We start from the raw sequence: 27,906 nt of genomic DNA, 5'->3' as shown, positions 1-27,906 counted from the left end.
TTTGTTTTTTGTTTTTTTTGCAAATAAAATGTTTGCCCCAAGCACTTTTTAATTGTTTAAAAGCCCAAGCCACAACGTGTGTGGGACGTGCAATAAATACTATATTTAATGGTACAGTACCTGCCAAGTGAACGACTGCAACCCAAGCAATAATAACCCACACGAAATAACAGTTACGCGCCGCAGAATCCGCTTCCAGACAGATTTTCCACACCCCACCATACCCACCGCTGGCGAACCGAACCCTTTCGATTCGATCTGTCGTCGTGTGCAGTTTGTGTAGGAATTACAACATGAACTAAGTTAAATTAAAGATGTAATAAGTGTAATATGTAATCTGGCTGCGGCACAGAAACCGACCGACGCACAGAGACACGCAAAGCAATAACCACCACAAGTGTGCTGCCACATATTCTTCCCTCCCCGCCACACATAGGCAGTGGCCGTGGCCACACCTGCACCTGCACCAGCACCAGCACCCTAGGATCCTCAACCCACCCACCCCCCACCATCCAACGAACCCTCCCTTTCTAGCGTCTAGCCCCCACGTTTTGGCCTGGCGACGGAAGAAATCAGGACATGCAAAGAGCATTCCAATCCGCAGTGTGGGTAAGTCTCTCCTCGCTACCGCCGTTTATGGGGAGAGGAGTCTGTTTATGTGTGTGTGTGTGTATGAGTGTGTTGTGCGGCAGGCAGGCAGGGGGCAGTACGTGTGTTGGCATCTTTTTGGCTATTTGCACTTTTACTTTCGGTTTTTGCGCTTTTCCATTGTTGCTGGCTGCGACAGTAGCTGTGGCTGGCCCACTTCTACATGCTCCGACACACGCCACTACACACTCCCATTATTGTTGCCATCTATCGGGGCTCCTATTTACGGCAGTAGTCCGCATCCCCTCTGTCGATCCCCTGCGGACGACAGTTTGCGGCCACCAAGCTTCTGGTTGCTGGTTAGCGGAAGCGATATATGATTAAAACAATGATTTGTGCTCAAAATACATACATATGTACATATGTATGTATGTATGTGTATATTTGTAAGTTATTTAATTTTGGGCTTATCAGCCAAACGCTTGGGAAGGCAGCAAAAAATTCATTCGAAATGCTCTTATCGTTGAAGCTGTTCATTAAAATCCACTGAAACAACAGTCGCAACCAATTCCAGACATTTGCCTCATCATTTCTATGAAATTTATTATCTGAAACCATCTGTGAAACTCTGTGTACAATGTACATCTGTTTCAATTGTTTATAAGAATCCATTTTGAAACATTTTCCACCTTTTTTTTTTACTGCTCATATACTATATCCTAATGCCAATTGACTTTACTTCATTTGCCTGGCCATTATAGCATTTACCATCTTCGGCGATTGTCTTACCCCAATAAGTCGGGCTGATATTTTTATCCCAATTTTTAGGTCATACCAATTGGCATAGTCGATTGGAGTCTATTTTTAAGCACGTGCCAGCAGCCTCCCAGCCACAATGAAGATACTTTTGAGGCTGATGATGATGACACACTCCTACAATAAGTAGTTCGAGTGCTTTTGGCAGGGGTAGCCAACATTTTAAGCGACAATTTGCTGTAATTATAAATGTGAGAGAGGAAGACCAATTGTGGTGGAGGCATGTGCTTGTGTTCACACCAAACGACGACGACGACGACAACGACACCTGCCCCCAATCCACATCGGTCGCCGCTGCCTGGTGCCTGACCCCCCTCTGTGTGTGCACTCTCTCACTCTCTCTCTCTCTCTTTGGTTTTATTAATAAATCGAAGCAGGCGGACGAGTGCTGCTCAGCCAAGGGTCAAACGGCGTTGCGCAGTTTGTGGCATTCCAACCCACTCGGGCAGGCAGAGGCACAGGCACCGGCACCCAGCCACCCACCATGCCTCGTGCTCGAACCCCATGCTCCATGCCCATGCCGTCATTCTGTTCTGTTCTGTTCTGCTCGGTTCAGGTCTCATTTTCAGTTCCCTTCTATTCAGCTCTCGTGCGCTCTATTTTGTTTGGCCTGCACACATGCACATTATCTGGCGTCTGGCGCTCTCTTTTCTGTCTTTTTTGATACCCCCCTCTAGCGGACTAGCAGACGGGCATTGTGGTTTTGTAATGAGCGTTGACACTGCAGATTGCACATAAATTATGTGTAATATTTATCAGCATCAACAGCAGACTGAAGGCAGCTCTCGAATTTCCGCATAATTATAGCTTATAATTTGGTAACTGTATTTGACGGAGCTGTCATAGAACTGAACGATCTGATGATCGCTACACAGAATCGATAAATATTTTATTGGAAATCCTAAACGTTCTTCTAGGGTATTTAAAGCTTCGTTGCCAATGCTTAGACCTGTATTTGCTTTTTTGCTGCTGCTGCGGTGCGGCTGCCACTGCCACTCTGCTGCTGTGCCTCAACTTGTTGTGCCACTAACGTAGCGCATCCACATTCAGTTTGCAATTATCAACAAAGCGCGCGCCTTCTCCCCGGCTGAATCGTACACCCGTATTGCCAACCGCAAGGAACTCTCATTGGCATGGCCATAAATAATACGAAATTCGGTGTTTTTGGTTTATTGCCGCCACATCTCATGTGAAAATTTATCAAATTTTTTATACAGAAAAATGCTGCTGACACGACGGTATGTGGGTGAAGTGGGCTTCAGGTTGGATGCTATGCCAAGTGCTAAACGAAATCATGTCGGAAGTGAAATAAAACGAAAGAAACCAAAATCACAAGAGGATTATTAATATTTGATTGGGGTCGGAGTGCCTTAAAAATCACATGCAAAAATCCGCTTAGGCTTTTCCATCGATCCGTGCATAAGTACATCCCTCTATGTGGCTTTTCAACCTGCACCCTTGCACACACAGTTCCTCACTCTCCCCTCGTTGGCAATTCAAGGTTGCATAAAAGCGGGACCCCTGCATTATCCCCTTCCTCCCAGTGAAAAATGTGGAAAATGATGAGTGCATCTAACAAGTTTCTCGTTACCACGCAGACAAGAGAAAGAAGAGAAACAATAAGTCTTCTTCTGTCTAACCATCGGTTGACCACACACACACACCACACACCACACGGCAGCCAATGCGATTTGTTTTTGATACCCTTTCGAAGAGTAATACGACTGTGACTGCAACCTAAAATAGGTATACGAAATAGTCGTAGTTACCATCGAAGCGATTGGCCGAACAAATCACACTCGAATATCCCCCATAAAAGTGTAAATATTTTGAGTTAATTGGCTTCACTGCCAACTTTCATATGTAAGGGTATCCATCAGTCCCTGTGGCTTCTCTTTCTTCCCTTCAGTTTCTTTGCTGTCCTTTATGCAAATGATCCAGACAGAGTCGGGAGACATAAAGACGCGTTGTTTGTCCCGTTAGCCCATGGCTAAGTGCAGTGTGACCCGGTCGACTAAGAGGGGCACAGAGAGAGAGAGAGAGAAAAAGAGGTATAGCAGGTATTGTCTGTTCTGTTCTTTTACCGCTTGTTAGTCGCCGTCTTTGACGATTTGTTTGCATGTCATTCAACGCCCTGCTTTCGTTTTTTTTTCGTTTTCACTTCGCTTTCATTTTACTTTCTAGGGGGCGGTGGAGGGGCACGGAGGCATGGGTATATAATACAAAATCAATTGGATTGCGTTTGACGATGCAAAACACAAAAGATAATACTATTTGAATCGTACTTATTAGGGTTAAGATCGCCGATGGTGGCCCTTTCCACAAGATTGTTTTTTTTTTTTTTCTTTTTTTTTTATTAATATTCATTCGCCTGAAACGAACATTTACAGGGATATGCATAAGGGCTTAAAACTAGAAATTAGGAATAGATATATATTTTCTTTATATGTAATTTCGTAGCTTACAACGAGTGGGAGAGATCTGGGGGGGAACGTAAGCGTAACGATATGTTCCTAGCAGAGATCCAAAGAGATCATCAAGTTGAGGTGCGTGTGGATCTGTGAATCTGAATACAATTGATCTTGTAGGGACGTTCTATCTCAGATAGAGGAAAATAATGTTCCAAAATTAGTATTATAATCGATGAGATAAACAATAACCATAACGAATCTTACTCATTCTGTGAGATCAGTGAGACCTGATTAACAATTCAACTAAGGGAACTACTAAATGATTAACTATGTAATTAATTAAAGGAACTACAAACGGATTAACTATGAAATTAAATAAAGGAACTACAAACGGATTACCTAGTGCGTTGAGTGAACCAAACAAAACCAAACAGCTTCCCATTGCTGTCGTCCAAAAGAGAGTGCCATCTTATTCCATAATTAAAGCACATTTGTGATCTAGGTATCGATAGGTTATGTGTAGCCAACACAAGGGATGATCTGCCAGGGAATCCTCGTACAGCGCCTACACATAGCCACTGGACTCCAGCTTCAGGGCTCCCTCGTACGTGGGCAGACCCGATCTGTCAATGATTTTGCTCATGTCCAAGCTGATGAAGCCGTTCTCATTGATGCTGCTCAAATCCTGATTATGCTCCTGGCTGCCACTCGCCGGCTCCTCCTCCGCGTTGCCAACCGATGCCGTGGCTGCCACCGATGCGTTGTCATTTTCATCGTTGACAGCGGAGATGGTTGTGGTGGCTGTCTCGTTGATTGCTTCCTGTGTTGCGGGTTGGACATTTCCATTTGCATCATCTGGTTGCAGGGCTTCGCCAATCATGTGGTTGCCGTTTCCATCCTCGTTGTCGCAGCTGTTGGTGCAGGGGCAGGGGCATGTTGCCGGCTCAGCACTTTCCATTACCCCATTCTCGTTGGCATCCTCTGCTGACACCTCTCTGCTCCTCATAGAGCCCATATTTACGCCGCTTTCCACGGACAGCTCACAGGGGCTGACCTCATCTTCCGGGTCCGCTTCAGCCTCCGTCTCGTAGCGGAACTTGCCGCACAGCGGACAGCCACGTCGGTAGTGACTGTGCTGGTGGCTCTGCTGAAGGTAGCGTCGCCCCAAGGTGTTCAGCCCGAAGCTCTGCTGACCGCCGTGCTTCCTGCCCTGCAGGGCCAGCGGCACCGCTGGGGGCAGCGTCATTGGTGGTGGTGGCGGTGGCTGCATTGTTTCCATTTCCAGGCAATTGCCGCGTCGGGCGGCAACCGCAGCCGCACCTGCATTCCACATGTGCTCCATTTCCGTGGCATTCCACATGCTCTCCACCTCGGCCCGCTGCAGGGAGCAGCAGGATTGGGCGTTCAGGGCCAGCTGCAGTTGCTTGTTGATCACGGCCCCACCTCCTGCTGCAGCTGCAGCTGCTGCGGCTGTTCCTCTGATTCCTCCTGATCCACTGGCCATGGCATCCACACTGCCATCGGGCGTGCCACGACTGCAGCCGCCCACTGCCCCCTGGTGGTGGTGGTGGTTGGTGATGTCCAGCGAGGATCGATAGCCGGGCGGTGGCGACACCCGCTGCATCAGGATCTGCTGCTGCTGCAGCTGGAGCTGCTCCAACTGCTGCTGGTGCTGCTGCTGTTGCTGCAGCAATTGTTGCTCGTGCAGCACCACCGCATCGTACGAGGGCGGCGGCTCGTGGTGCAGCGTCGGCATAACCGAGAGTCCGTCCGTGGAGTCGCCCAAGAATAGTCCAGATGTCTCGTAGCACTGCAATGCAAAATAGGAAGGGGTTATTCATGATGGAATATCCTCAAATGCAGTGGAGGAGCTCGGATCTCTCTGCCAGAATCCACTCCGTTAATGGAAATACTACTGAAATTTACGCGATCAAATAAAAAAGAGTTAAAATTGCACACATCATAAATTTATTCTTCTCTACAGCTCCATTCGCCCTTGCACCCCATCCCACTCTCCCGCTGCCCAGCAATTTCGCTGCCTTCTCTAGCACTTGCTATCGCAATTCCAATCCCTCCTCCGCTGCAGTGGGAGAACTGTCTACAGTTGACATTTTTGCGGCAGGACAGGCTAACGTTGATTTACGCTGAGCCGCCTTCTGGCGCCGTTCTTCTTTCGGGCCATCTCCCAGTGGGCCAACAAACCACAATGAACTGACGGATGCCAGTGTATGGTGTACATGGGTGGGTGTTGGTGGTGGTGACAGTGGCAGTGGGTTCTCGTTGCTTGTAACTTAATAAAGCCCATGGCCAAGTGAGTGCGGCCTCTAATGGCGGCTTCCAAGTGCCGTGCCGTGCCGTGCCGACGCCGCCCCTCCCCCTTTGTGTCACTTGCAAGCGGCGCGCTTGCCAGCGGTGGCAGCAGCATAAACCAATTGTCGCGCCCTTTTTCTGCTGTGGTCAAGTCACTTTGTTGTTGCTGTTGCTGCTGTTGCTGCTGCTGCTGTGGCACCTGTTAAATGTGCCGCATAAATATCCATTACCCCTCACTTCTACTCCTACTATCTTTTCAGGCTGCCTCACACTCTCTGTCTCCCTTTATCCCGTGTCTTTCTGTCTTACTTTGAAACTGTCGCCTTGAAATGTTGGCTTAAACTTGAAAGAGGGCCACTGGCAGTGGGGGTGGGTGTGGGTCTGCAAGTCTACCTCCCCACGAATGTCTAGCAGATTCCATGTGGCCATACTAATTTATTAATACATTGGCCAATTGGAAAATCGTGCACTGATTGTGATTCGTGGTTCTACGGCAATTAGGATTTGACATTTAAACTGGAGAGTCATTAAATCAATGAATAGCAGATTAGCCAATTGTGGGGGAATATCTGATGATGCCAGGGGAACTATTTTAACCTAATCAAATATAGATCAGTGTCTAAAGGAAACAGGCGATGAAAATATCATCCAAAAGAGAAACGAAGAATACCACAGCTCTTTTCATTCGAAGGGAACTGCCCGCCAGAGTCGGAAAATATTTCAAGCAATTATCAAGCTATAACTAACCCCACAACAACCGACTTCTGCCCCACACCCATTCCAATCATATTTCTCTGCACTTGTATTTCTTTAATTAAATTGTTGCACAATTATGGACCTGCAACATTCCATTGCATTGCAAAATCATTTCCCACTGGAGAAGTGCCTTTGATATTGTAACCTTTTGCCCGAAGCCCTTGAGGGTGAAAGGTGGGGCAGTGGTGCAGTTGGAAACTCACCTGCTCGACGCTATAGATTTCCATATTGGGATCCGTCTCCAGCCATTGATGCTGCTGCTGCCTATAGGCGGCCTCCGTGCGCTTTTTGATGTTGCGGTGGCAACAATAGCAGACGACGCATAATATGGTCGTCACCAGGGAGAGCATGGCCCTGCAACAACAACAACAACAACAGAAACATGAAAATACAAATGCAATGTTATTCCATGTGCCACAGGACACAGATACAGGATATGGCCACAATATTAATACATGTATACATATGTAGACATCTGTTTGTGTGTGGAGGAATGAAAGGGAACGGGAATGGAATGGAATTGAATTGATTACCACAATAGATGATGGCCATAATAATGATAATATTATTACAATTTTTGGACATCTATTAATTCTGTTGGACAAATTGCACAAATACTCGTACTCATTGTGTCTGAGTCTGTGTGTGTGTGTGTGTCCTTTTGGGGAGCCCTCTGCTTGCATATTGATAACATAAATTCCTTAAACAAATTATTTGTGTCCTCTGCCACATCTAACCTAATGGATATTCCCCATTGTGTTGTGTCATTCCATTGTAGTTTTAATTAGAATAATGCAGTTATTGTAGTTTGCTATTGTAGCCTTGGCTTTGGGCCTTATAGCTGTGGGCTGTGGGCTCAGTGCTCTGTTATTTGTGTGTGCAACGATTAAAGTTAATTTTCTCCTTGCAACAATGAAAGGATGTCCCTTGCAACATTCTCAAGAGTCAACCAACTGTTGACTTTTTTGTTTTGATTGGTTTTCGTAGTCCTAAAAGAGATGTAAGTTAATTGAAATTGATTTCATATCGTTATTGCACTCATCGTTTGGCAATTATCGCTTACTTAATGCTTTGGATTAAGCTTACAAAATATATAAGCCAATTAAACACTTTAAAATCATTGGATATTAGAAAATACCTGCATAAATGAATTATTAAATTAATTAAATTAATTGATTCTTATCTTACTCCAGCGAATTCAATGACTAGTTATGTATCGCAATCATTTTCAAAGATGCTTGAAGCATTTCCAGTTTTTACTTGCCTATTATGGGATATGCGTCAAGCCGTCATCTTCAATATAAGTACAAATAAATTCCATTATTATTCCAGTTTTTGATACCTGAACAACCCACCCTTCCCCGCCCATCTTTGATTTGAATTCTTTTCGCTTGTCGCTTTTCGATGGCCTGCAGCTGTGATAGTAATGGCCTGAATGCTTGACTTGATTTTACTATCCCGTTTATATAGTATTTCCTTGCCAATAAATTACCATTACCTCCCCTGCCGCGGAATCGTTGGAGGAGTATCATCTTCGTGATTGCCAGTTATCGAATTTCCCTTTCAGGCTCGCTTCTGAAGAGCTTATGCTGATTATATCCAGTGATTTCCCCCGGCCAAAGGTTCGCACAAATCTGTTACACAGGAGACAAGCCAATGACGTCACTTAATCCACTTTAGAATGCAACAATATGATGTGTCCCACTTGTCTGTGTGTGTGTGTGTGTGTGTGTGTGTCCGTCCAGTGTTTCGCTGGCTCATCCTCTATCTCCCACCCTGCTGCCTGTCTGCCTTTGAGCTGTTCATTTTCCTCGCTTCACGCAATTTCTCGCATGTCAACAGTTCATTAAGGGGCCGCCTTTTAGTCCATCCACTGTTTCAAAGGACGGGCGGATAGAGACAACGTTGAAGCATGTGGAGAACGCTGCGCAGAGCCTTCCCCCTTCTACTGATTTTGTTTTTTGTTTTGTTTTTATTCGAGCTATTTTCAATGAATCGGCCAAAGACAATCGATAAAAATGTAGTTAAAATTAAGTTTTCTGTCGTTTTGTGGCGCGCGTGATGTTTACAGACATCAAATATGCATATAACAGACATACCATAAAAGTCTGTTGACAATTTCTGGTTCTTGGTACTTTTCCTTTTTTGGTTAGCCCAATTGCTTGAAACAGAGCTCGTGTTGCACACCAAAAAGTGACTGAAGGATGCGCTGCTAGGGATGGGGTTTCCCCCCAAAAAAGCAGCACGAAAAGCGGATAAGCGCAATTACGAGTATAATTATAATTATGTCCAAAAATGGTGGAACATCTTGTGAGTGACATCTTCTTGCTCTTGCAGGCGCATAAAATGTTGATGTTTATTAATTTCCATCTCCGACTCATAAATCAAGCTTGTGGCATGATCTATGAGTTGTGCTGCAGTGGCATGGTGCCATTATCCATCTAAAAGAATGTGTCTACAATTACGGCAATTGCTGTAACCATTTAAATTTAATTTACGAGCAAATTTTTCATGGAAACTCTGAAGGATGTTGACTTTGATGCATGCCATGCCCCAAGAAGTATACTGTGGAATGTTTGATTAGCTCAAGGGATCCTGCATCCTCGAAGTTCGCCAACATTTCTGACAGAAATCACGAGTGGATGGAAGGGCGCATTAATATTTCGTAAATAGTGAGAGAAACTTTGCAATCTCTGATTTGTCAGACACTCTCCCGCATTTCCCCCGTGGCACAGACCTCACCTGCCCGTACCCTGTGATGTGATGCATTCCCCTCTCAATGATTATGGGGGGTGTGTGTATGTGAGTGTGAGGGGAATAATCTTCCTACATATATGTATGTACATATGCACGTAGGTGCATGTGACTTACCCGCCCAGCAGCAGATTCACATTGCCGTTGACAACATTTGCATATGTCTGGGGTCCGCCCGCTCCTGCTGCACCTCCTCCGCCCCCGACATTGCCTGCAGATCCGGAGACACCACGCTGATGATACAGACCCAAGCCGCTGCTATAGTAGGTGGTAAAGGACGATGAGGATGAGCTGGTGCCATGCTCCTGAGACTGCGACTGGGACTCCTCGCTGCTGCTGCTGCTGCTGCCTGGAGCGACGGATGATGGGGCAATGGTTGTTATGGACACCACTGTCGAGACCGTTGTACCGTTGTGCGGATTCTGTGGAGTGACCGCCGCGAGCAGCGTTGCATAACGCTTCAAAGACATTATTATTTCACTGGAATTCGATATAGACGCGAGGCGATTGCATAACGATTAGCTTTGAACACACATCACAAGGCCATTAGCACGCACACCTCCACGACACGGCACACGCACACGACACGACACGACACGGCAGGGCACACTCTCAGCGGGCGAGTGTTCTAGTGCTAGAGTGCTAGAGTGCTCTAGCCCTAACCTAAGCAAGGACAAGCACTGACTTGCAAGACCTAGCCCTCGCTCTGTTCAGCGCGCGCAACAACACTTGGACTAAAGTTCACAGTGAGAGCGAATGGAACAGCAACAGCCAGCAGCAGCAGTGCGATCGATGGCCAAGGCAACTGATAAGAAAACTCCGTTACTCCCCGTATTTGGCACTATGGCTGTGGGGCCCGTCGCGTCGCCGTGCGTCTGTGCAAATGCTTTGGTTGCGCTGCTGCAACTGGGGCCCGGCTTGAGTTTGACTTTGCTGGCTAGCTGCGAGTGTCAGTCAGTTTGGCTTTGCTTATCCTCTGCTCTCTGCTCCTCTGCCTTGGGCTTTGCTCGGTTGTTCGCTGTTGTGTGTGCGACGAAGTTGCCTAGGCAACCGAAGCGCGTCATCAGCCTTCGGCTCGGGCTTTGGTTTTCGCCTGCTTCGGCTTTGGCTCGCGCAATGCTTGTGCATCGGAGGGTAAGGCAGGCTAGCTCTTCGTCCAGACTGGTTTCTCTCTCCCACTAAATCTCTCTGAAACACTGCTACCAAAGAGAGGCTGCTAACTTGGACTGCCAAACCTTTTATTAATACACCTTGGGTTGTGGCTCCTTCTGTTACTGCTGCTGCTGCTGCTGTTGGTTTCTTTTGCCTTCTGTTTGCCTGTTACATGTTGCGTTGCCCATTTTTCTTTTGCTGCAGCTGTCCTGCTCTTTCTCTGCTTGTACTCATATGTGCAGGTGAGAGAGGGTAGAGGCCGACAGGAACAGAGTCAACTACAAAGGCCAAGCACAGCTATTTGTATTGAGCTTCCTTTTGTTATACCTCTCTTTCACTCTATCCCTCGCACTCTCTCTGTCTCTCTTCCGCTGTCTGTGAGTGATTGTGTGTGTGTGAGGTTCCTGCACGTTTCACATCAAATTGAGCGCCAAATGCTTTTGTACAATTCATATGGGGCTGTCATTATTGTTGCTGCTGCTGCTGCTGGTGCTGCTGCTGCTACTGTTGCTACTGTTGCTGTCGTTGTGGCAACCGTGCATGCCATTTGAACAACACTTGTCGCCAACTGACATTTTTCACGGCATGCGACCATAAATAATAATGCGACTCGAAAGACACACTGCCAGTCCCGCATATTATGGCCGGCAGCCAAAGTGGAACAAGTAGTTTATGCTCATAAAATCAGACAAATCAGACGGTCCAGAAATAAGAGCCATCCATCACCATCATTCAGTTTAAAATTTAAAATCGAATTTATTCTTCACTTCAAGTTTACACATCGTTAACGCATCGTAAGTAGCTAGATAAATGTGTGTCTGTATTTTCACACCCATCAGCCAATAGAATGATGCATCTGTTGCAAATTTACACTCACTTCAGTGCAAACAATGTTGAAATTTGAAATATTTGAAAAATATAATGTTCGCTCCCGGGGCGGGAGGCCTGCAAACAAATGTAGAAAATTTGCATTTTGGCCACGTTTAATGGCCTGGCCATATGCAATCATCATTATAATTGCCTGCCGGTGGCAACTAATTGAAATTCATGTGTAATTTGCGCAAATTTGCGTTTAATTTATTGCCCTGCACACACAGACACAGATGCCTAACATTTTTGAGTGCGAATGGAAGGTGTGCCCAATATTCGGTGGCGGCAGTGTGTCGCCCCAGTCGACAGCTGTACACAGTCGCAGGCGACGCGGGCGACGACTGCTTCAAGAACATATGTAAATAGTTGCACGCCATTTTTACCTTCTCATTCGCTCCTCTGCCATTCTTCTTTTCTCCGCTTTTTTCTGTTTCTGCTTTCTCTGTTTGCTTTGTGCTCTTTGTGCAAGTGTGACTGTGTGCCTGTGGTGGGGTGGGCCGCTTTTTTGACGACAGCTTTTGGGAAAGGTGGGTGGCGACGAGCGGGAAAGGCTAGTCGACAATCTTGAAATCCGTGCGACTATGGCGGCTTAGCAGTCACACGGCGTAACGGTCTCTATAGTTGTTGCCTACACCTCGAGTGTCGCGCGCGCCCTGCTCAAGAGCACGTCCCCGTCTTCGTCGCTGCAGTTCTTTTGTTGTTGTTGTTGCTGTTGCTGTTACTTTTGGCGGCCGTGAATGTCGCCAAAGTTGTTACAATTTTAGTTTTTCGCATCTCAATCTGTGCGCTGGCATAATTTTAGATTTGTGTGGAGGAAAATTTGTCAATTCAAGAGAAGACAGGAGACAGGAGGCAGGAGGCAGCAGGCGACAGGACAGCAGCTGAAAAGCTACGACACTTTTTGTTATTTGTATGTCACGCCGCCTTTCAACAGTTGGCAGCAGCAGCAGCAGCGGGCGTCGGCGGCGGCGGCTGTGTCAGGCGGAAACGTGACTCATTAGAGACGTGGATCCGTACACACACACACACACGCACACGCACACGGATGGGGCCGAGATGATGATGATGGATAGTTTTTGGCGCTTCTGGTCATTCAGTGGGCAACTGCGCACGCGCCAAGGGTAAGCCAGCCAAACCGAATTGAGGGGGATTCCCAGGGCAACGGCGAAGCCGCTGCAATGTATGCTACATTTTATACAAATATGTATTTTCGACAGCCACAATTAGTGTACATGTGTGCGTGCGTGTGGCGTATTTCTGTGGCAACTAATGAGGCTGTCACCGTTGAGCGCCAGCAATCCTTTCTTCATGCACCACACACTCCGCTCTCCCCCTCCGTAGCCACCGTTGCCCGTCTCTTTTTTAAGCATTAATTATGTACGCCTGTTGATTTATTATTCACAGCCTTCATGGTTAATGAGGGGCAGTGGGTAGGGGCGGCGGTTAGGTCAAGTCAAAGAATAACAACAACAGCACGTCCATTGCACTGGCCGTAGAGGGCCCGCAAGAACGTGGCTGCCAGAAAGCAGGGTAACAGGGCAACAAAACCCGAATCATGTCACATGTTCTGCCAGATTCCTTCTTCTGTTTTTTGTTTTTATAGCATATCACATGTGTGTGCATGTGTTGCATGTCCGGGGAAAGTATTTCATATTTTCACATGAAACCTTAAGCGTTCCGACCCCAACATCGATTGCCACAGTCGCACGCAAAGGTTACAGGTGTGGGGGCAGGCAGCCGGGGCGTGTGCACCGCCCTCGCCCCGAATCCGAGACGGTGCCAGGCACCAGTCAGCAGTCGCCGCTCACTGGTGGCAAGGTCCTGCCCTCGTTCCCTCGTCAATGGGAAACTTTAAAAACTCCATGGGGAAACTCTATAACCACCCCACGAAAATCCTGGAATCATAGAATATTGGGGTTTATGGGTCTCATACTCTTTGGTTAAGTAATTTGATTTGAAATCGATAGGGAAGCATTAAATGTGATATTATGGCTAGGGAAATAAATACATAGGGGTGTGTGGTTAGTGCCAAATGAGGTGGGGCACAGCGCAAGAGAGGCTGCCAGTTATAGTTAACAAGTAGCAAGTTCTACCTGCCACTTTATCTTCCGCTGCTCAGAGCCAACACCCCTTGTGTTGTAATTTCCAATCCCAAAAAAGAATCAAGCCATCTTTTCGAATTCAACAAAATACAAATAGATATATAAATTTCTAGTTTATGCATATGGAACCTTGTAAAGATGTCTGTTCTTCCACCACTTCAAAGCTGCGTGCAATGTATGTACATGCATGCATACATACATACATACATAAGTATAAGAACTTGTTTCATTTTGCCCCTGTTTTGGGGAAAGACAAACAATTCGCAGCTAAATGGCAGCATGTGGCAGGAAGGGCTCTCGCTTGGGGGATTTCCTTTGATTTTATCGCAAGTCAAGCCCCCGAGTCGCGAGCATTGATTAAAGTTCGAGGTGTCCTCGTTACTTGGGCGAAGTAGAGCAGACCGGAACGGAACGGATAGACACGCCCATTGTCCTGCCCCCGCTCACCCCCTCAAGCCCTTCATGTGGTTCCTTATTGTTTGGTTTAGTTCCTTGAACCACGTTCGTCGTCAGGTGATGATGTCAGTCGCTGGGTGAATGGATGGATGGATGGGGCACTTACGTGTGCTTGGGGTGCAATTATTAACCGGATATCCATCTCAATTACAGCCTACGTTATCTCTTTAAGATGTCACTGGCCGTGTCGCTGCGCCGTGCTCTGCTGGTGCTCCTCTCGGGCGCCATCTTCATCCTCACCGTGCTGTACTGGAACCAGGGAGTCAGCAAGACACAGACCTACGAGGCGTTGGAACGCCCCCGCAGCCACAAGGACGTCACTGCCTTTCCCATGTGAGTGTAAAATATTAATTAAGAAGATGGATCCTCGACTGGAACCCGTCATTCCTCCTCATTTCATGCAGACCCGTGGAGAAGTTTTGGACATACAAATGCGAGAATGACAGATGCATGCGGGTGAGCTATCATCCCGGGAAGCCCGGCAAGCGTGTCTCCTTCATCACCTGCTCCATGAGTTGCGGATACGTCAACATCTGGCCGGCACCGACCATTAAATCGCTGGTCAGCGCGCACACAACCAGCTTCTCCATGGAGATTGTCCAACTGGAAATGGACACGCCGCATCGAGAGGTGCGCAAGCAGCTGCAGCTGGCCTTTGACTGGTTCCTCAAGGATCTGCGCCAGATGCAAAGACTGGACTACGCTGCCAGTTCGTCTGAGACGGACGAAAGTGAATCCTCATCGTGGTCAGCGAAGAACGATGTGGTGGGTGCTGCCACATCTGGTGAGAAACGACCAGGTGTTCTGGAGAGCCTGCTGGTGAAGATCAGCGTGCAAAAGTCCGGAGATGTGAGCTTCGACCTGGACAACGACGAAACCTATCAGCTGTCCACAATCAGTAAGCGATGCAAAGATTCTTGGTCGATCTTAGCCATGTCTAACATCTTTTCTATTTGTTCCTTAGCGGAGGGCCATCGCCTGCTGGTGGAGATCACGGCAAACTCGTTCTTTGGGGCCCGCCACGGCCTGTCCACGCTGCAGCAGCTCATCTGGTTCGATGACGAGGATCACCTGCTGCACACGTACGTCAACAGCAAGGTGAAGGACGCACCGAAGTTCCGCTATCGCGGCCTGATGCTCGACACCTCGCGCCACTTCTTCTCGGTGGAGGCAATCAAGCGAACGATCGTGGGAATGGGTCTGTCCAAGCTGAACCGCTTCCACTGGCATCTGACGGATGCGCAGAGCTTTCCCTATATCTCGCGCAACTATCCGGAGCTGGCCGAGCACGGGGCGTACTCGGAGAGCGAGACGTACACGGAGCAGGATGTGCGCGATGTGGCAGACTTTGCCCGGATCCATGGGGTGCAGGTGATACCGGAGATCGATGCCCCCGCCCATGCTGGCAATGGCTGGGACTGGGGGCCCAAGCGGGGCATGGGCGAGCTGGCCGTGTGCATCAATCAGCAGCCCTGGAGCTTCTACTGCGGAGAGCCACCGTGCGGGCAGCTGAATCCGAAGAACAACCACACCTACCTCATACTGCAGCGCCTCTACGAGGAGCTGCTGCAGGCGACGGGGCCCACGGACCTCTTTCATCTGGGTGGCGATGAGGTGAATCTCGACTGCTGGGCCCAGTACTTCAACGACACGGATCTGCGAGGCTTGTGGTGCGATTTCATGCTGCAGGCAATGGCCAGGTAGGCGAGACCTCTTTACCCTCTCTTTACGCTGCCACATCTCTAGCATCCTTCATTCTGCACCCCACAGGCTGAAGCTGGCCAACAATGGAGTCGCCCCCAAGTATTTGGCCGTCTGGTCGAGCGCCCTGACCAACACCAAGTGTCTTCCAAACAGTCAATTCACGGTGCAGGTGTGGGGCGGCAGCACCTGGCAGGAGAACTACGACCTGCTAGACAATGGCTACAACGTGATCTTCTCGCACGTGGATGCCTGGTACTTGGACTGCGGCTTCGGCAGCTGGAGGAGCACGGGCGAGGCCGCCTGCTCCCCCTATCGCACCTGGCAGAACGTCTACAAGCACCGGCCCTGGGAGCGCATGCGACTCGACAAGAAGCGGCGCAAGCAGGTGAGTCTTAGCACTCAGCATTCCTCAATTGGGGTCTATACCATGCCAGCTAATCTGTAAATCCCTTTCAGGTATTGGGCGGCGAGGCCTGCCTGTGGACGGAGCAGGTGGACGAGAATCAGCTGGACAATCGGCTGTGGCCCCGTGCCGCTGCCCTGGGCGAGCGCCTCTGGTCGGATCCCAGCGACGATCATGATCTGGATATTATGGCCCCGGAGGTGTTTCGCCGCATCTCGCTGTTCCGCACGCGCCTCGTCGAGCTGGGCATCAAGGCGGAGGCCCTGTTCCCCAAATATTGTGCCCAGAATCCGGGCGAATGCATTTGATACTACCTTTAAGAAGAGTAAAACCCAATCCAAACTCCCGATCCCCCCCGATCACTCGATACTCCCGACATGTGCGTTAGTTAGTTTATAGTGTAATTGTTATTTTATATATGAAAGGCAGAGGGAAGGCTACGAAACACCAAAGCTTCGCAGAAGTCTTGCGGTGCAGTTTGCGGAGTAGCAGGAAGCAGGAAGCGACTGTATGAGAAATGGTTTCTGGCATCAACCATGACAACTCGAATTTCTTTTCGATAGAAAACACACACCCCTATACACTCAACACCCACACCCACACACACACACACACATACTTAGTACAATTCAAATCGAATTATAGCGCACACATTTATATAGACAGACATAGAATCGGATACAGGCAGACACGGCCGATATAGGGAATTAAGTTGAAGATAACGATTACCATTAAGCGTTCATAGTTTTTAATTGTAGATTTCATACGCATTAATACACACACACACACACACACACAAACGCAAACACCCACATACAGACAGACATAGGCCTAAATTGAACAGATATATAGCCTTATATGTAGAGGAGTATTAGAACCACATGAATGAAAAATGAAAAAAAAACTATTTTGATATTTTGAACAAGCTTTATTCGCAGAACATTAATTATAATGTTTTAGTTGACAGCAAAATGATATTTTCCCCCCTCCCCCACCACTTGTTTCTTTGTTTATTTTCCATTTAATTTAGTTTGCTCCTTTTGTTTTACTCTTAAGTTTTAATTAGATTTAAATTAGATTTTCAGTGATATAAACAATGTGACCTTAAGAAAAAAAAACTAAAAGATACATAACAAGCAAAAAGAAAAATCAAACTAAAAACAAAATGCTAAAACGCAAGAAACATAGAATTTAAAAAAAAAAAAGCAAAACAAAACTTAAACATTAACAATTAATTGTTACGACAAACCTTTTTGCACGCATTGGCACATAATTGATAAACCTAGAGAATTAGTAGCTAATTTTATAACGTATACTAAAATGGGTAATTTGGAGGCACCTTCACAGTGTTTGTGTTTTGTGTTTTGTTTTGTTTTGTTTTCTTTACGCTATTACTACATTCGGAATGATTGATGCACGTTAAATTCCCCATGTTAGCAACATGTTTTCGTACTTAAGATAGACTTTTGGCATCGGCGCATCATGGCACTCGAATGTGAATCATGAAACTACTTTAGTTTAACCTTACCTTTTGCTGTAACTTCAAGTCACGTTCGAAAATAAACTAAAAGTCCAAGTAAAGCTGATGCCTTGATTTGTATATGCTTTCCTTTTCATATGGAAGCAGCCTTGGAGACTGCTATTCGGCTGCTGTAAGCTCCATCGAATCCATAGCCAATCCCCAATGGCAGGCAATGGTGGGAAACGGTCTGGAAGAGCAGCTGCCAACAGATGAAACCCTGAAACCAATTGAATTGAAACCAGGCGTTCTTCAAGGAAACCAAAAACTCGGGCTTCATACATAACATGTAACATTGTAGTTCCTAAACAAAATCGGTGATATTGATGCTGTGGTATTGCTCCTGTGTGGCCAGGCGAGTATGCGGCGTGGGACGCAGGCAGATCACACACTCCTCGGTGCTGAAAGTTGGGATTCAAAGAGGAAGGCATGCGGATCGATGAATTTCGGGATTTCTAATTATTTATATACAAAAAATAATACTTTAATTTGTGCTCTTAACGGGTACGCATACATGTATATCATGCAATACTTATGGACAATAGAGTAGGATATTTTGAATGGCGCTAACATGTACAACTAATTGTAGGGTAGGAGCAGATCTCTGTATCGTATGCATAGATCGGTGTGTGGGTGTGTTTGTGGTTTGTTTGTGTGGTGGTGGTGTTGGTGTTGGATCGATCATTCATAGTGTCCGGTGGGCACGGGACTTGTTGAGGTCAGTCTATAAGAAAACGATAAACAGAACAGGAAAACCGAAATCAGGAATGATAAAGAACTAAAGAACAGTAGTACGTAGTACGTAGGGCATACTCTGGCATAGCCCTGCAGATACTCTACTATAAACGATGCTCTGCAAGGCTTATGGATAGATATTTATGTATCTACATGTAGTACGGCATGTGTGTTAGCAGATTAAACGAGCGTTGGGATTAATTAAACAGAAGATAGAGTAAGGAGTAGGGAGAAAGGAGAAAGGAGCCTCTACATGAGCATTGCGTATACGCACCGTAGACTTTCGGTTCGCGATCTCTGCGAGTAGTCTTTGGAGGCGCGATGCCTGGAATGGAAATTAATTGGTTAAATGACAACAACGATGACAACAGTTACAGCAACAACTACAAAATAGAAGCAGCCACATCAACTATATGCTTATGTACCATATGTACATATTTATATGTATATGGTGTCCATGTGTGAAGCCCAAGTGGATAGATATGTGCGAGAGTATATGTATGTAGTAGACCGACAATACCAATGCGTTAGAATACCAAATGTGAGTGCAACACTGCGGCTATAGCATCAGCATCTGCTATACATATGTATGTTGAGCCCAACACCCACCTGCGGTTCTTGATGGAGCTACTCCGATGGATATTCCGACTCTCGCGCCAGCGTACGAAGCGATGCCTCAGCGTCTGGCGCACCTCCGAATTGAGGAAGCAGTAGAAGAGCGCCACAAAGAAGCCCTGTAGCAGAATTTAATCATGGATCATAAATTACTGGCATGATGCCATAAAGAAGTGATGGCGGCCATACCTGTGTGCTGATGAGAAATGCGCGTATGGCCTCGAAGAGATTGCGACTGATGCCCTGTTCGGGGCCAGTGAGCACCAGCAGATAGGTGATCCCAAAGAGTGGAATGAGCACCAGCAGTGCTTTTGATGCCTTATAATACTGCCGCGTCTCCAGGGTGTGTGCCGAACGCAGTTTGGTAATGAGCACCTCGAATGGTAAAGAAAAGAAGATTAATGGCAGTTCTTGGGAATCCTTGCGGATGGTACACTCACCCACATGATGCGTATGAGAAATACCAAATTAACAAACAGAGCCATCGAGGCTGGCCCCTTGAATATCCAGTCAATGTGAGATTCTCGCATCCAGCCACAGTCGATTTCCAGCTAAAGCCAGAGGAAGCATCCAGCATAGATAGATGATAGATGAATGGAATAGTTTGGACAGGGAATAGGTACAGGTACTCACCCCATTGAAATGATCATTCTCCAGATGGGGGGCAAATGCTTTGGCTATGGCCCAGGCCATAATGAATATGGCGGGACAGCCCCAGCCAATGAGGGCATAGATAATAAAGCTGATGTTATCGCTGGAGAATGTTTGCACCACCAGGGTGTACAAATAGAGGCCTGCAAAAGGGCAGGGTGACAGTTATATATGTATATATCACACTCGTAGATACAGAAACTTCCACTCGTGCAACTACTCACCTTCGACAAACATCCAGAAGAAGTTGGTCAAGTAAAAGTATTGCAGCATGATGACTAGCGTAATGCAACCCGCCTGACTAGACTCTGTGGTTATCTGAATGAATATAAATAGCTACAGCTACAGGTTAAGTGTAGTTATACGATATGGAATCTCCTTACCACTTGCAGGAACAGCGTGAGTATCCACAGCAGAGCGGAGGTGATGTATGTGAGGAAAAGATTCGCATGAATCGTGTTTCGCAGGCAGCGCAAATCTCTGCCAAAGATGGAACTTGGTTTAACGCTGGATCAGAGATCTGTATCTTGGTTTCGACTCACTTAAAGCTAAGGAATATGATGAGGGCCACCACCAAGGTGGCAAAACTGATGAAGTAACCACAGGCATAGATAATGGCCGGCAGATCCACGCTGGGCGAGAAATCAGGAACCATGGGCACAGAACCCGACTGCTGGTGGCACCGATCGTAGTCCGAATAGTGATCCCAGGTCCCATTCTCGAAGCAGTATCGCGTGGCATTCTCTGGAAATCTAATTGGAGTACGACTGTGGATTGCCTGTGCGCTCATGCCTCACCTGTGGTATCGTAGTGCACGCCCTTGAACTCCTCAAAGCAGGGCAGAACGGCCAGGGTGGCGGCTTTGGTGCGTGGCCAGCAGAGCACCGAATCGAATGCACTGGGACAGTGTAGGATCTGTCAGATACAGCAGAGGGTACAAATATGTATATTATTGAAGAGGAAACATCTGTGTGGGAAGTACACTCCAAACACAGTTTTGGGGTAAATATTTATGGCAGACATTGGATTTCCTTCATAGACGAACGTGACCTTTCCCTATAACAGACATTAAATATTCTGCAGTTTCTCCAGGGTATATGCAAATCTTTTCTATTTATCACACAACCTACATACATATGCATACAATATACTCGTATATACCCATACCACCGGCAATATCTAAACAAAAATGTTGCCTTACCAGCCACTGGGCACGGGTATCTATGCGGTTATTTATATATTTTCAATTGCGTGCTATAAATTTCCATAGGTATATAAAGATATATATATTATATTTAATATATAGGGTATACAGCACAACACAGTAAATGCTCTAAATGCAGAAATGATTCCCAATGAGCTCGAATGGGAGGGCGCTCTCATTTGATATTAAGTATATTTAGCGTATTAATTGATCTTATCAGTGGGACAGTACGAGCGTCTATATGACATCACGGGCTCCACATGTCCGGAAATTGAAAGCCCGTTAAGAATTGTCCAATTATATAGTATTTGGTGATAAGCTGGAATCTTTTTATTTATTTTTCTTTGGTTCGGGACTTAGCCACGCGACGACACACACGAGATGTCAACGACCAAAGCAAACAAACGGTGAATGGAGATTGATAAATATTATATTTCTATATATTTGTATTCGCAATTCTCACTTCTATTCATTGATTCATTCACTGATTCATTTAGCTTTGGAACTGTTGCTCTCCCACGGTTTTGTTTCCCCAATTGAAAGCGGGCAAAAATGCCGCATGCCGCCTCAAGTGGCTAGCAGAGGAATATATACTATATATATAAATAACATTCTATTCCATTTTGCCGGCAATCAAATGGTTTATAGGAAACCTATCATCAGCTACGAGCTACATTTGCACATGAAAATATTGGGAGTAGGCTAGAAACTGGTGGATTGGTAGACTGAAAGATGAAATCAACACATAAAGAATAGAGCACAACAAACAAATGAAAAGAAAGATCGGTTGAGTAGTGGATTGAAAAGCGTTTTGTTTCATTGATGAAGTGAAAGATATACAGGCAGCTGCTTTCCGGATGGATGGAGAAACGGATAAGAGGAAAGGTTTAATGATTGCCTGACAGTTTGCCAGATAAAAAGTCTCATATTTCTTGCCCTATAAATGGCCTTTTTTTAATTATATCTTAAACAATACTCGATTGACAGGACTGTATTGATTATAAGGGGGAACCCTAACCCACTATCCATGCCAACTCACCCGCTTTCCAGCTGCTGCTGCTGCCGTGGCTGTGGCCTCCAGTTCCTCCTCCTGCTGGCTCTGATGTTGGCATTGCTGCGTGCGATTGATGAGCAGCGCCCCACTGTGCGGCTGCTGGGCGCCAATTAGGGCGCTGGCCCTCTGCAGCATATCCAGCGAGAAGTTGGCTATCACGTTGGCCAGGTTCTCCGGCGAGGCGTCATCCAGGCTGTCCACCAGAGCCCGCAAATCGTCGTCAGCCATAGGCGGTGGGCGGACTCTTCGATGAGTTACGGTCTATTATCAGCAAATGAGAGCCAAACAATGTTGCAAGATGAGTGTTGTTCCTGGTGCGTATGTAGCTCCAGCCGCACCTCCAGCTGCTAATGATGCCGCTTGCGAGGCAATGCTCTCGTTTTACGAGTATTCGCACCTGCAGCTGAAACAGAAGCTGTCAGTGGCGGCGTCTCTGGTCCTGAACTCTGCTCCCACTCCCACTCCGATTCTGTTTTCTGTTCTTCTGTACTCTCCGCCGGGCGCTGCGCAATTAAATGCGAATCTGTTCAAATAAAGCGCCACAAGAGTGTGTAAAAATAAGGCAGCGTTCTTCGTACGATATCTTATTATCTGATAAAATAAAGAAGCGAACCGAAAAAATCACAAAAACCAGACCAAGGCGTACAATACATAGTACATAGAGGAGATATGCAATATATTATACACTCGCAGAAAATGAATAGGGAATAAATGGAAGTACATATACATATATATGTTTGCACAGAAGTATGTGGGCAGATCTTTAGGGTCAGTATTGGGGTTAGTGTGGTAAAGATAGCAGATTAAATTTATGACTGGAAAACGTTCGATCTAAAGGAGTTTCAAAATGTTTCCTCATATAAGTCTCATGTATAGCCACGTCTAAATATATGAATCTGTCAAGGAAGCTTCGCTCTTCGTGTACACAAATTATGATCATTAAAGCTGTTCAAATAATACACCGTGCACGCCGAAATCTCGTGACTAGATGCGAAAGTATGGGAGTGGAACTCAGATAAAAGGCATATAAGTTTATGGCCATCTTTATGGATGGCAGACCCAGAATAGCGTTGGGTAGGTAGGAAAGAAGAAAAAGAAGATCTGCACTGGGTACATGACAAAGCTGAATCCACACCAAGCGCTGCTGGGACGCCTATTTTAAGCCCTGCCCATCCTCAATAATTACAGGAAATTACTCGTAATGGAGATTGCTGGTTTGTGAACAATTGAACTGCGATTTGGCAGTGATTAAAAGATAGCTGCAACATAGGCATTACATTCAATTGATGGCGATTATTTGTTTGAATCGAAAATCGAATTTGTTTATGGGATTAAATATGGAGCGGCAGCAAGTCATAAATTGGGAATAAGTTAGGGAAGTCACAGAAAGAATACACTGTTATTTTCCACTAGTTATTCCCCCTTTCAATTGAAGCAATTACTAGTTTTATCTTCATTCAAGCATCTCCAATACTCTCACTGGCAACAACAGGATATCAAGCCACGCATAAACCACGCAGCACAGTCATCAACTTCTTTTTCACGTACAAAACCAAGCAGAATTAGAAGCAATTAAGATTGCCAAGGGACCAAATGGTAGTTTTATCTGTTAATTGAGATAAAAGATGCTGTGACAGATGTGTGTGTAACCAAGACTCATGTGCGTCTCTCACCTGGCAACGTGCTGTACACAGCACCCATGCCCCATGGGCAGCGAGATGGGGATAAGGATGAGGCTGCTGCCACAGTGATTAAAGCAACGAGTGTCAAGTTATTTATTAATGAACAAATACTCTTTGCTCTTTGCTCGCTCTCTGCATTCTCTCAGCCTCTCTCACAGAGCTACAATCTGCTGGAGGCCGTGGAGCTTTGTCAATGTCAAGCAGGGGGATAAACATGACACGGTGTGGGGGTGGGTGAGGGTTGAACTATGTGTGTCAAAGGATGTCATTGGCGCGGGGTGAGAGTGAATGTGCACTCACTGCTTAATTATACTGTATATTTAGTAGCCGCCATGCCAGCCAAAGTCTGCTTTGATCTGCGGATGGCAGGCATAAGGAGAGGCATGTGCTACACATTGCTGTCTGCCAGCCACTCCAACTATTCATACACTGTAGGCGGCACGCGTTGCGGCACCTCAGCCTCCGCCTGCGACCCTCTGCTTAGTAGATCAAATATTTGACTTCAATCCCCCTCCAGCCTCACGCCGAAATGGCCAAACATCTGGGGCAAAAGAGCAAAGGAGAGTCAGCTGCCCGCATCTTAAGAGACGGAGGAGAAGAAGAGAAGGCCTGCGATTTATTTATGAGGCTGCTGGCAAACAAGCGCAATATTTGGACGAGCGCGTGCGTGTTTGCCAGTCGCACAGGTTCTTGGTTATCATCCACTGGAGGGAGTGATCATCCATTTCATTTGATTTCATTTGTGGCCGTCTTTAATGCGCAACAATTAGCCACCAAAAATGGGCAAATAAACAAATGAAAGTGTTGATTTAATGTAAATTATTGACTTCAGCTTCAGTCAATGTTCATTCCAGATCGGTTGAGTGCAACAGAGCGTATGCGTTATATCTACTGACCCGCTGCGCCTTCGATGATTTACAAAGTGTCAAAACAAATTGAAATGAATGGCCATTGCCATTCGGCATGTGGTAACGAAAACGGACATCCAATCCCCCCAACATGCGCGCCCCATCACAGATAGCGAAAGACTTCCCCAAGCTGCAAGCCGCATTTCCACGGAATTTCGCCGAGGCTGCGTGTGCTATCGGGGGGCGTATCAATTAAGTGGCCATAAGCCAATGCCATATGCCAGTCGAAACGTAAAAAAATGATTATAGAAAAATAAGTAAATATAATAGAAAAATGGGCAGAGGGCAGAGGCAAGAGGAGGCAACTTTATGAATGAACGAGCGCAGGCAGCGAAGCGTGGCAGCAGCTTGAGGCAGCAGCAACGATGACGACAGCTGGCAGACGAATCAAATCGAATCGAATCGAATGACAAACGCAGTCAGGCGCGTATGATATCGATGTTATGGGTTTTCCGCCGGATAAACGCACACAAATAAAAGCGGAATTCCAACGGTCATCCGATGGGGGCATCTGCCGCCTGCCTGCCTCAATTCGCAGACAGTTTTGGTGGTCAAACAGAAAGTCGAAGCCAAGAAAACAAAAAAAAACACCCACAAACACAAACATACATACATATGTATGTACATACATATGTACAGGTGCATACGGAAAAGTTTACAAATTGAATAAAAATTGAAACAAAAATTAAAATAAAAAAATAAAAGTAAACAGCAGAAAGAAACAAAATGAAAAACTGAAGCTGGGGGACCATGGAGCAGCGGGAACTGTATCAAGCATACGCCTCGTTGCCAGACGACTTTACTTCATATGCTTACTAATTTTATTGCCTTACAACGGGCCTAAAAAATTCTCAAGAATTTCCTAAATTCTCTTTTTGAACCTCCTCAGGCGGGGCCGTCGCGGGCAGAGTCAGGGATTCTGGATTGGGGAAGTGTAAAGTTGTCTTGTGGCTGCGGGAAAAGTTGAATAAAGTAACCCAAGAATACGGAGTAAAACAACAATATTTTCCTTTTCATTTGCAATTTTCCGACAAGTTCTTCAAACAGAGACTGCGGGCATTTTAATGCCTGTTGCAGTGGGAGTGCCACGGCACACACACACGGCCCAAATAATGCCACCCACGCACACACAAAGAAAACACGGGTTGGGGTGGGGGGTTTAGGAGAAGATACATAAACATGAATGTAATTTCCAAAATTCATGAGTTTCATGTTTTTAAAGTTTGTTTTATCTGTTTTACGATGCGAAACGTATGCCAAATGCAGGAGCAGCAGCAGGAACAGGAGGTCTCCAGCAAAAGAGGGCCAGAGTGGGTGTAGACAATGGCTGCTGCAAGGGGATGCAAAGTGATGTTTCCACCAGGATAAGCAAAAGAGTTAGCAGTGGGTGGAGCATTGCTTCTGTTTTTTTTGCCCCATAAACGTGGACTTCTAATGATAATGGAGAACCCTCAATATTTATTAAGAAAATGCAATTAAATAACTGTCCATTGGAAAGCCCAGAGGGGGTATGGCTGCACCAGTATGGGGGTTAATGACTACATAAAAACTGCATTAAAGGTGAGAGCCGATCGAACGCAAACACACTAGAAACTTGCTGCAGGAGGGAGGAGTGCAGCACACTTGGAGTGCACTCGACAAATCCATTTGCCAATTGGCACAAACCCTGCCCCGCCGCTCTCTTACACCTTTCCCTGCCGCATGCCCTTGCCGCTGGTGCTTCTGCACCCTCTTCACACTCAAGTATAATTAAATTTTACTATTTACTCAACAATTCCAATTCATGCACAATTCTTAGCATTGTTTTTGTGCATTCGAACAGTGTCTATTTTTTGTATGTCTTGTTTATTTTTGTTTTCTGGATGCGGCATGGGGGGCAGCTGTCGGTGCCTATTGCATTAGTTTATCTTTAGTCAACAAAAACAACGAAACGCTGGGGTGGGCAGGGGTGGTGTTGGCTAAAATCTGGAATATGCATGAGATTTGCAGCACAAATATTGCAATTCTGTTCCCCTGCCGGAAGAGAATTAATTGCTAGAATAATCCCATTCAGAGACCCCTCCCTTTACAGGAAAAGGTAGTACATGTAGATAGTTCAGAGGTTACAGGATACTGGACCTTGACACGGACACGGACAAGGAGAGCGAGAGAGGAGAGAGAGAGCTCCCCTCGGGAGCCAACACTTTCGTTCTGTCCAGTCGTAAACATGCAAATGGAGCCAACATTTGCATTTGCGAGGAATACGAGAGTCTCTGATAAAATCCCCCTGAATGCAAATCCACACTGAAATGTTGTTTTCGCCATTTGCCGAGCTGGAAAATGGACGAATGGCTGGATGAACTGAGGGGCGGGGCAGGCATCTTTGGGTCTAATCAGACGTTTATTCTTCAATTTAAAGTCTATTTGCGGACTCGGCCATTGTCTGCTAATGGAGCAAGCTGCTAAGTGATCGACGCCTGCTCCAATCTGCTGGGTATGGATTCTTCGCGTGGATGTATGGCCATGGGGTTGGGGAGGGGCACTTGGTCGGCCCGTCGGTTGTTTGCTTGATTCGTTATGCCGTGGGTGAGGAATGGATCTTGTTTTTTGTTGTGTTTATTGTTGGTGTTGTTGCTCTACGCGGGGGGGTTAGGGTCAGGGTCTCACGCTATGCTTGTGGCTCAAAAACCAACTGTTAAATGACAAAATTAGCGCCTCTCCCTCGCACTCACATGTGGTTTTGATTTGAATTTTGATAGTTGAGCTTCTGTTCTTCTTTATATTTTTAGTTTTTTAAATTTTTTTTTTTGTAAAGCTTTAAATGTTTATCGCCTTTTTATCATTATCATTTATTTGTTTGCATTTCTTAACACACACGCGGAGACGACATTAGGGAATGACACATTCGAGAGTCAGGGAAAACCGTACAGCATGGGAGGAGAACACCTAGAGCATGTTTTGGTTCCTAATTAGTCGCCCGAATCGGAAATAACAAAACCAGTGACGAAAACAAAAAAAAGCCCGCGGCGCGTCTTTTCAGGTTTTGGGATGCTGCGGAGGCTGCGCTGCTCTGTTCTGTTCTGCTCTGCTCTGGGAGATAATCAAAGCGCCAACGAGATTACGATTACGGACTGTGACGATAATAGCGACTACCGACGACGACGACGACGACCACTTGCGGCCAATGGCGGCCAAAGACAGCGCCAAAGTGCGGCCAGAGTGAGAATGGAAGACAGA

At 46.3% G+C, this 27,906-nt stretch overlaps 3 protein-coding genes across 10 annotated transcripts; 1 reads left to right on the top strand and 2 right to left on the bottom strand.

Annotated features, from left to right (window-relative positions):
* The first annotated feature begins 11 nt into the window (after nucleotides 1-11).
* LOC111080749 (probable beta-hexosaminidase fdl) lies at nucleotides 12-17,903 on the top strand. 4 transcript variants are annotated; one of them, XM_041592811.1, is made up of 6 exons: nucleotides 12-609; nucleotides 14,369-14,548; nucleotides 14,620-15,113; nucleotides 15,180-15,915; nucleotides 15,986-16,304; nucleotides 16,376-17,903. In XM_041592811.1, the coding sequence occupies exons 2-6, from the start codon at nucleotides 14,388-14,390 to the stop codon at nucleotides 16,628-16,630; spliced, it is 1,965 nt and encodes a 654-aa protein (XP_041448745.1). In that variant the 5' UTR covers nucleotides 12-609; nucleotides 14,369-14,387; the 3' UTR covers nucleotides 16,631-17,903. The 4 variants fall into 4 exon arrangements, with proteins under 4 accessions (XP_041448745.1, XP_041448746.1, XP_041448744.1 ...); XM_041592812.1 differs by having other exon boundaries at nucleotides 15-111; XM_041592810.1 differs by lacking the exon at nucleotides 12-609 and adding an exon at nucleotides 2,470-2,642.
* Nucleotides 3,758-11,257, bottom strand: LOC111080757. Of its 2 annotated transcripts, XM_022376565.2 has the most exons (3): nucleotides 9,753-11,257; nucleotides 7,085-7,235; nucleotides 3,758-5,625 (listed from the first exon to the last, which is right to left on the bottom strand). In XM_022376565.2, exons 1-3 carry the CDS (start codon nucleotides 10,103-10,105, stop codon nucleotides 4,381-4,383), a joined length of 1,749 nt encoding a protein of 582 aa, XP_022232257.2. In that variant the 5' UTR covers nucleotides 10,106-11,257; the 3' UTR covers nucleotides 3,758-4,380. The 2 variants fall into 2 exon arrangements, with proteins under 2 accessions (XP_022232257.2, XP_022232258.2); XM_022376566.2 differs by lacking the exons at nucleotides 7,085-7,235; nucleotides 9,753-11,257 and adding an exon at nucleotides 5,775-5,993.
* On the bottom strand, nucleotides 17,491-27,443 carry LOC111080750 (diuretic hormone receptor). Of its 4 annotated transcripts, XM_022376555.2 has the most exons (13): nucleotides 27,402-27,443; nucleotides 22,086-22,623; nucleotides 20,640-20,757; nucleotides 20,385-20,586; nucleotides 20,226-20,322; nucleotides 20,067-20,160; nucleotides 19,825-19,985; nucleotides 19,632-19,742; nucleotides 19,381-19,566; nucleotides 19,186-19,310; nucleotides 18,851-18,901; nucleotides 18,124-18,242; nucleotides 17,491-18,061 (listed from the first exon to the last, which is right to left on the bottom strand). In XM_022376555.2, the coding sequence occupies exons 2-12, from the start codon at nucleotides 22,326-22,328 to the stop codon at nucleotides 18,146-18,148; spliced, it is 1,485 nt and encodes a 494-aa protein (XP_022232247.1). In that variant the 5' UTR covers nucleotides 22,329-22,623; nucleotides 27,402-27,443; the 3' UTR covers nucleotides 17,491-18,061; nucleotides 18,124-18,145. The 4 variants fall into 4 exon arrangements, with proteins under 4 accessions (XP_022232247.1, XP_041448747.1, XP_022232249.1 ...); XM_041592813.1 differs by lacking the exon at nucleotides 18,851-18,901 and having other exon boundaries at nucleotides 17,504-18,061; XM_022376557.2 differs by lacking the exons at nucleotides 17,491-18,061; nucleotides 18,124-18,242 and adding an exon at nucleotides 18,296-18,565.
* Nucleotides 27,444-27,906: the final 463 nt, after the last annotated feature.

The sequence above is a fragment of the Drosophila obscura genome, unplaced genomic scaffold (genome assembly GCF_018151105.1).
Source record: "Drosophila obscura isolate BZ-5 IFL unplaced genomic scaffold, ASM1815110v1 contig_186, whole genome shotgun sequence".
Classification (NCBI taxonomy): Eukaryota; Metazoa; Arthropoda; class Insecta; order Diptera; family Drosophilidae; genus Drosophila; species Drosophila obscura.
The sequence above is the reverse complement of the archived record's forward strand: the minus strand, read 5'-3'. Positions and strand labels throughout refer to the sequence as shown.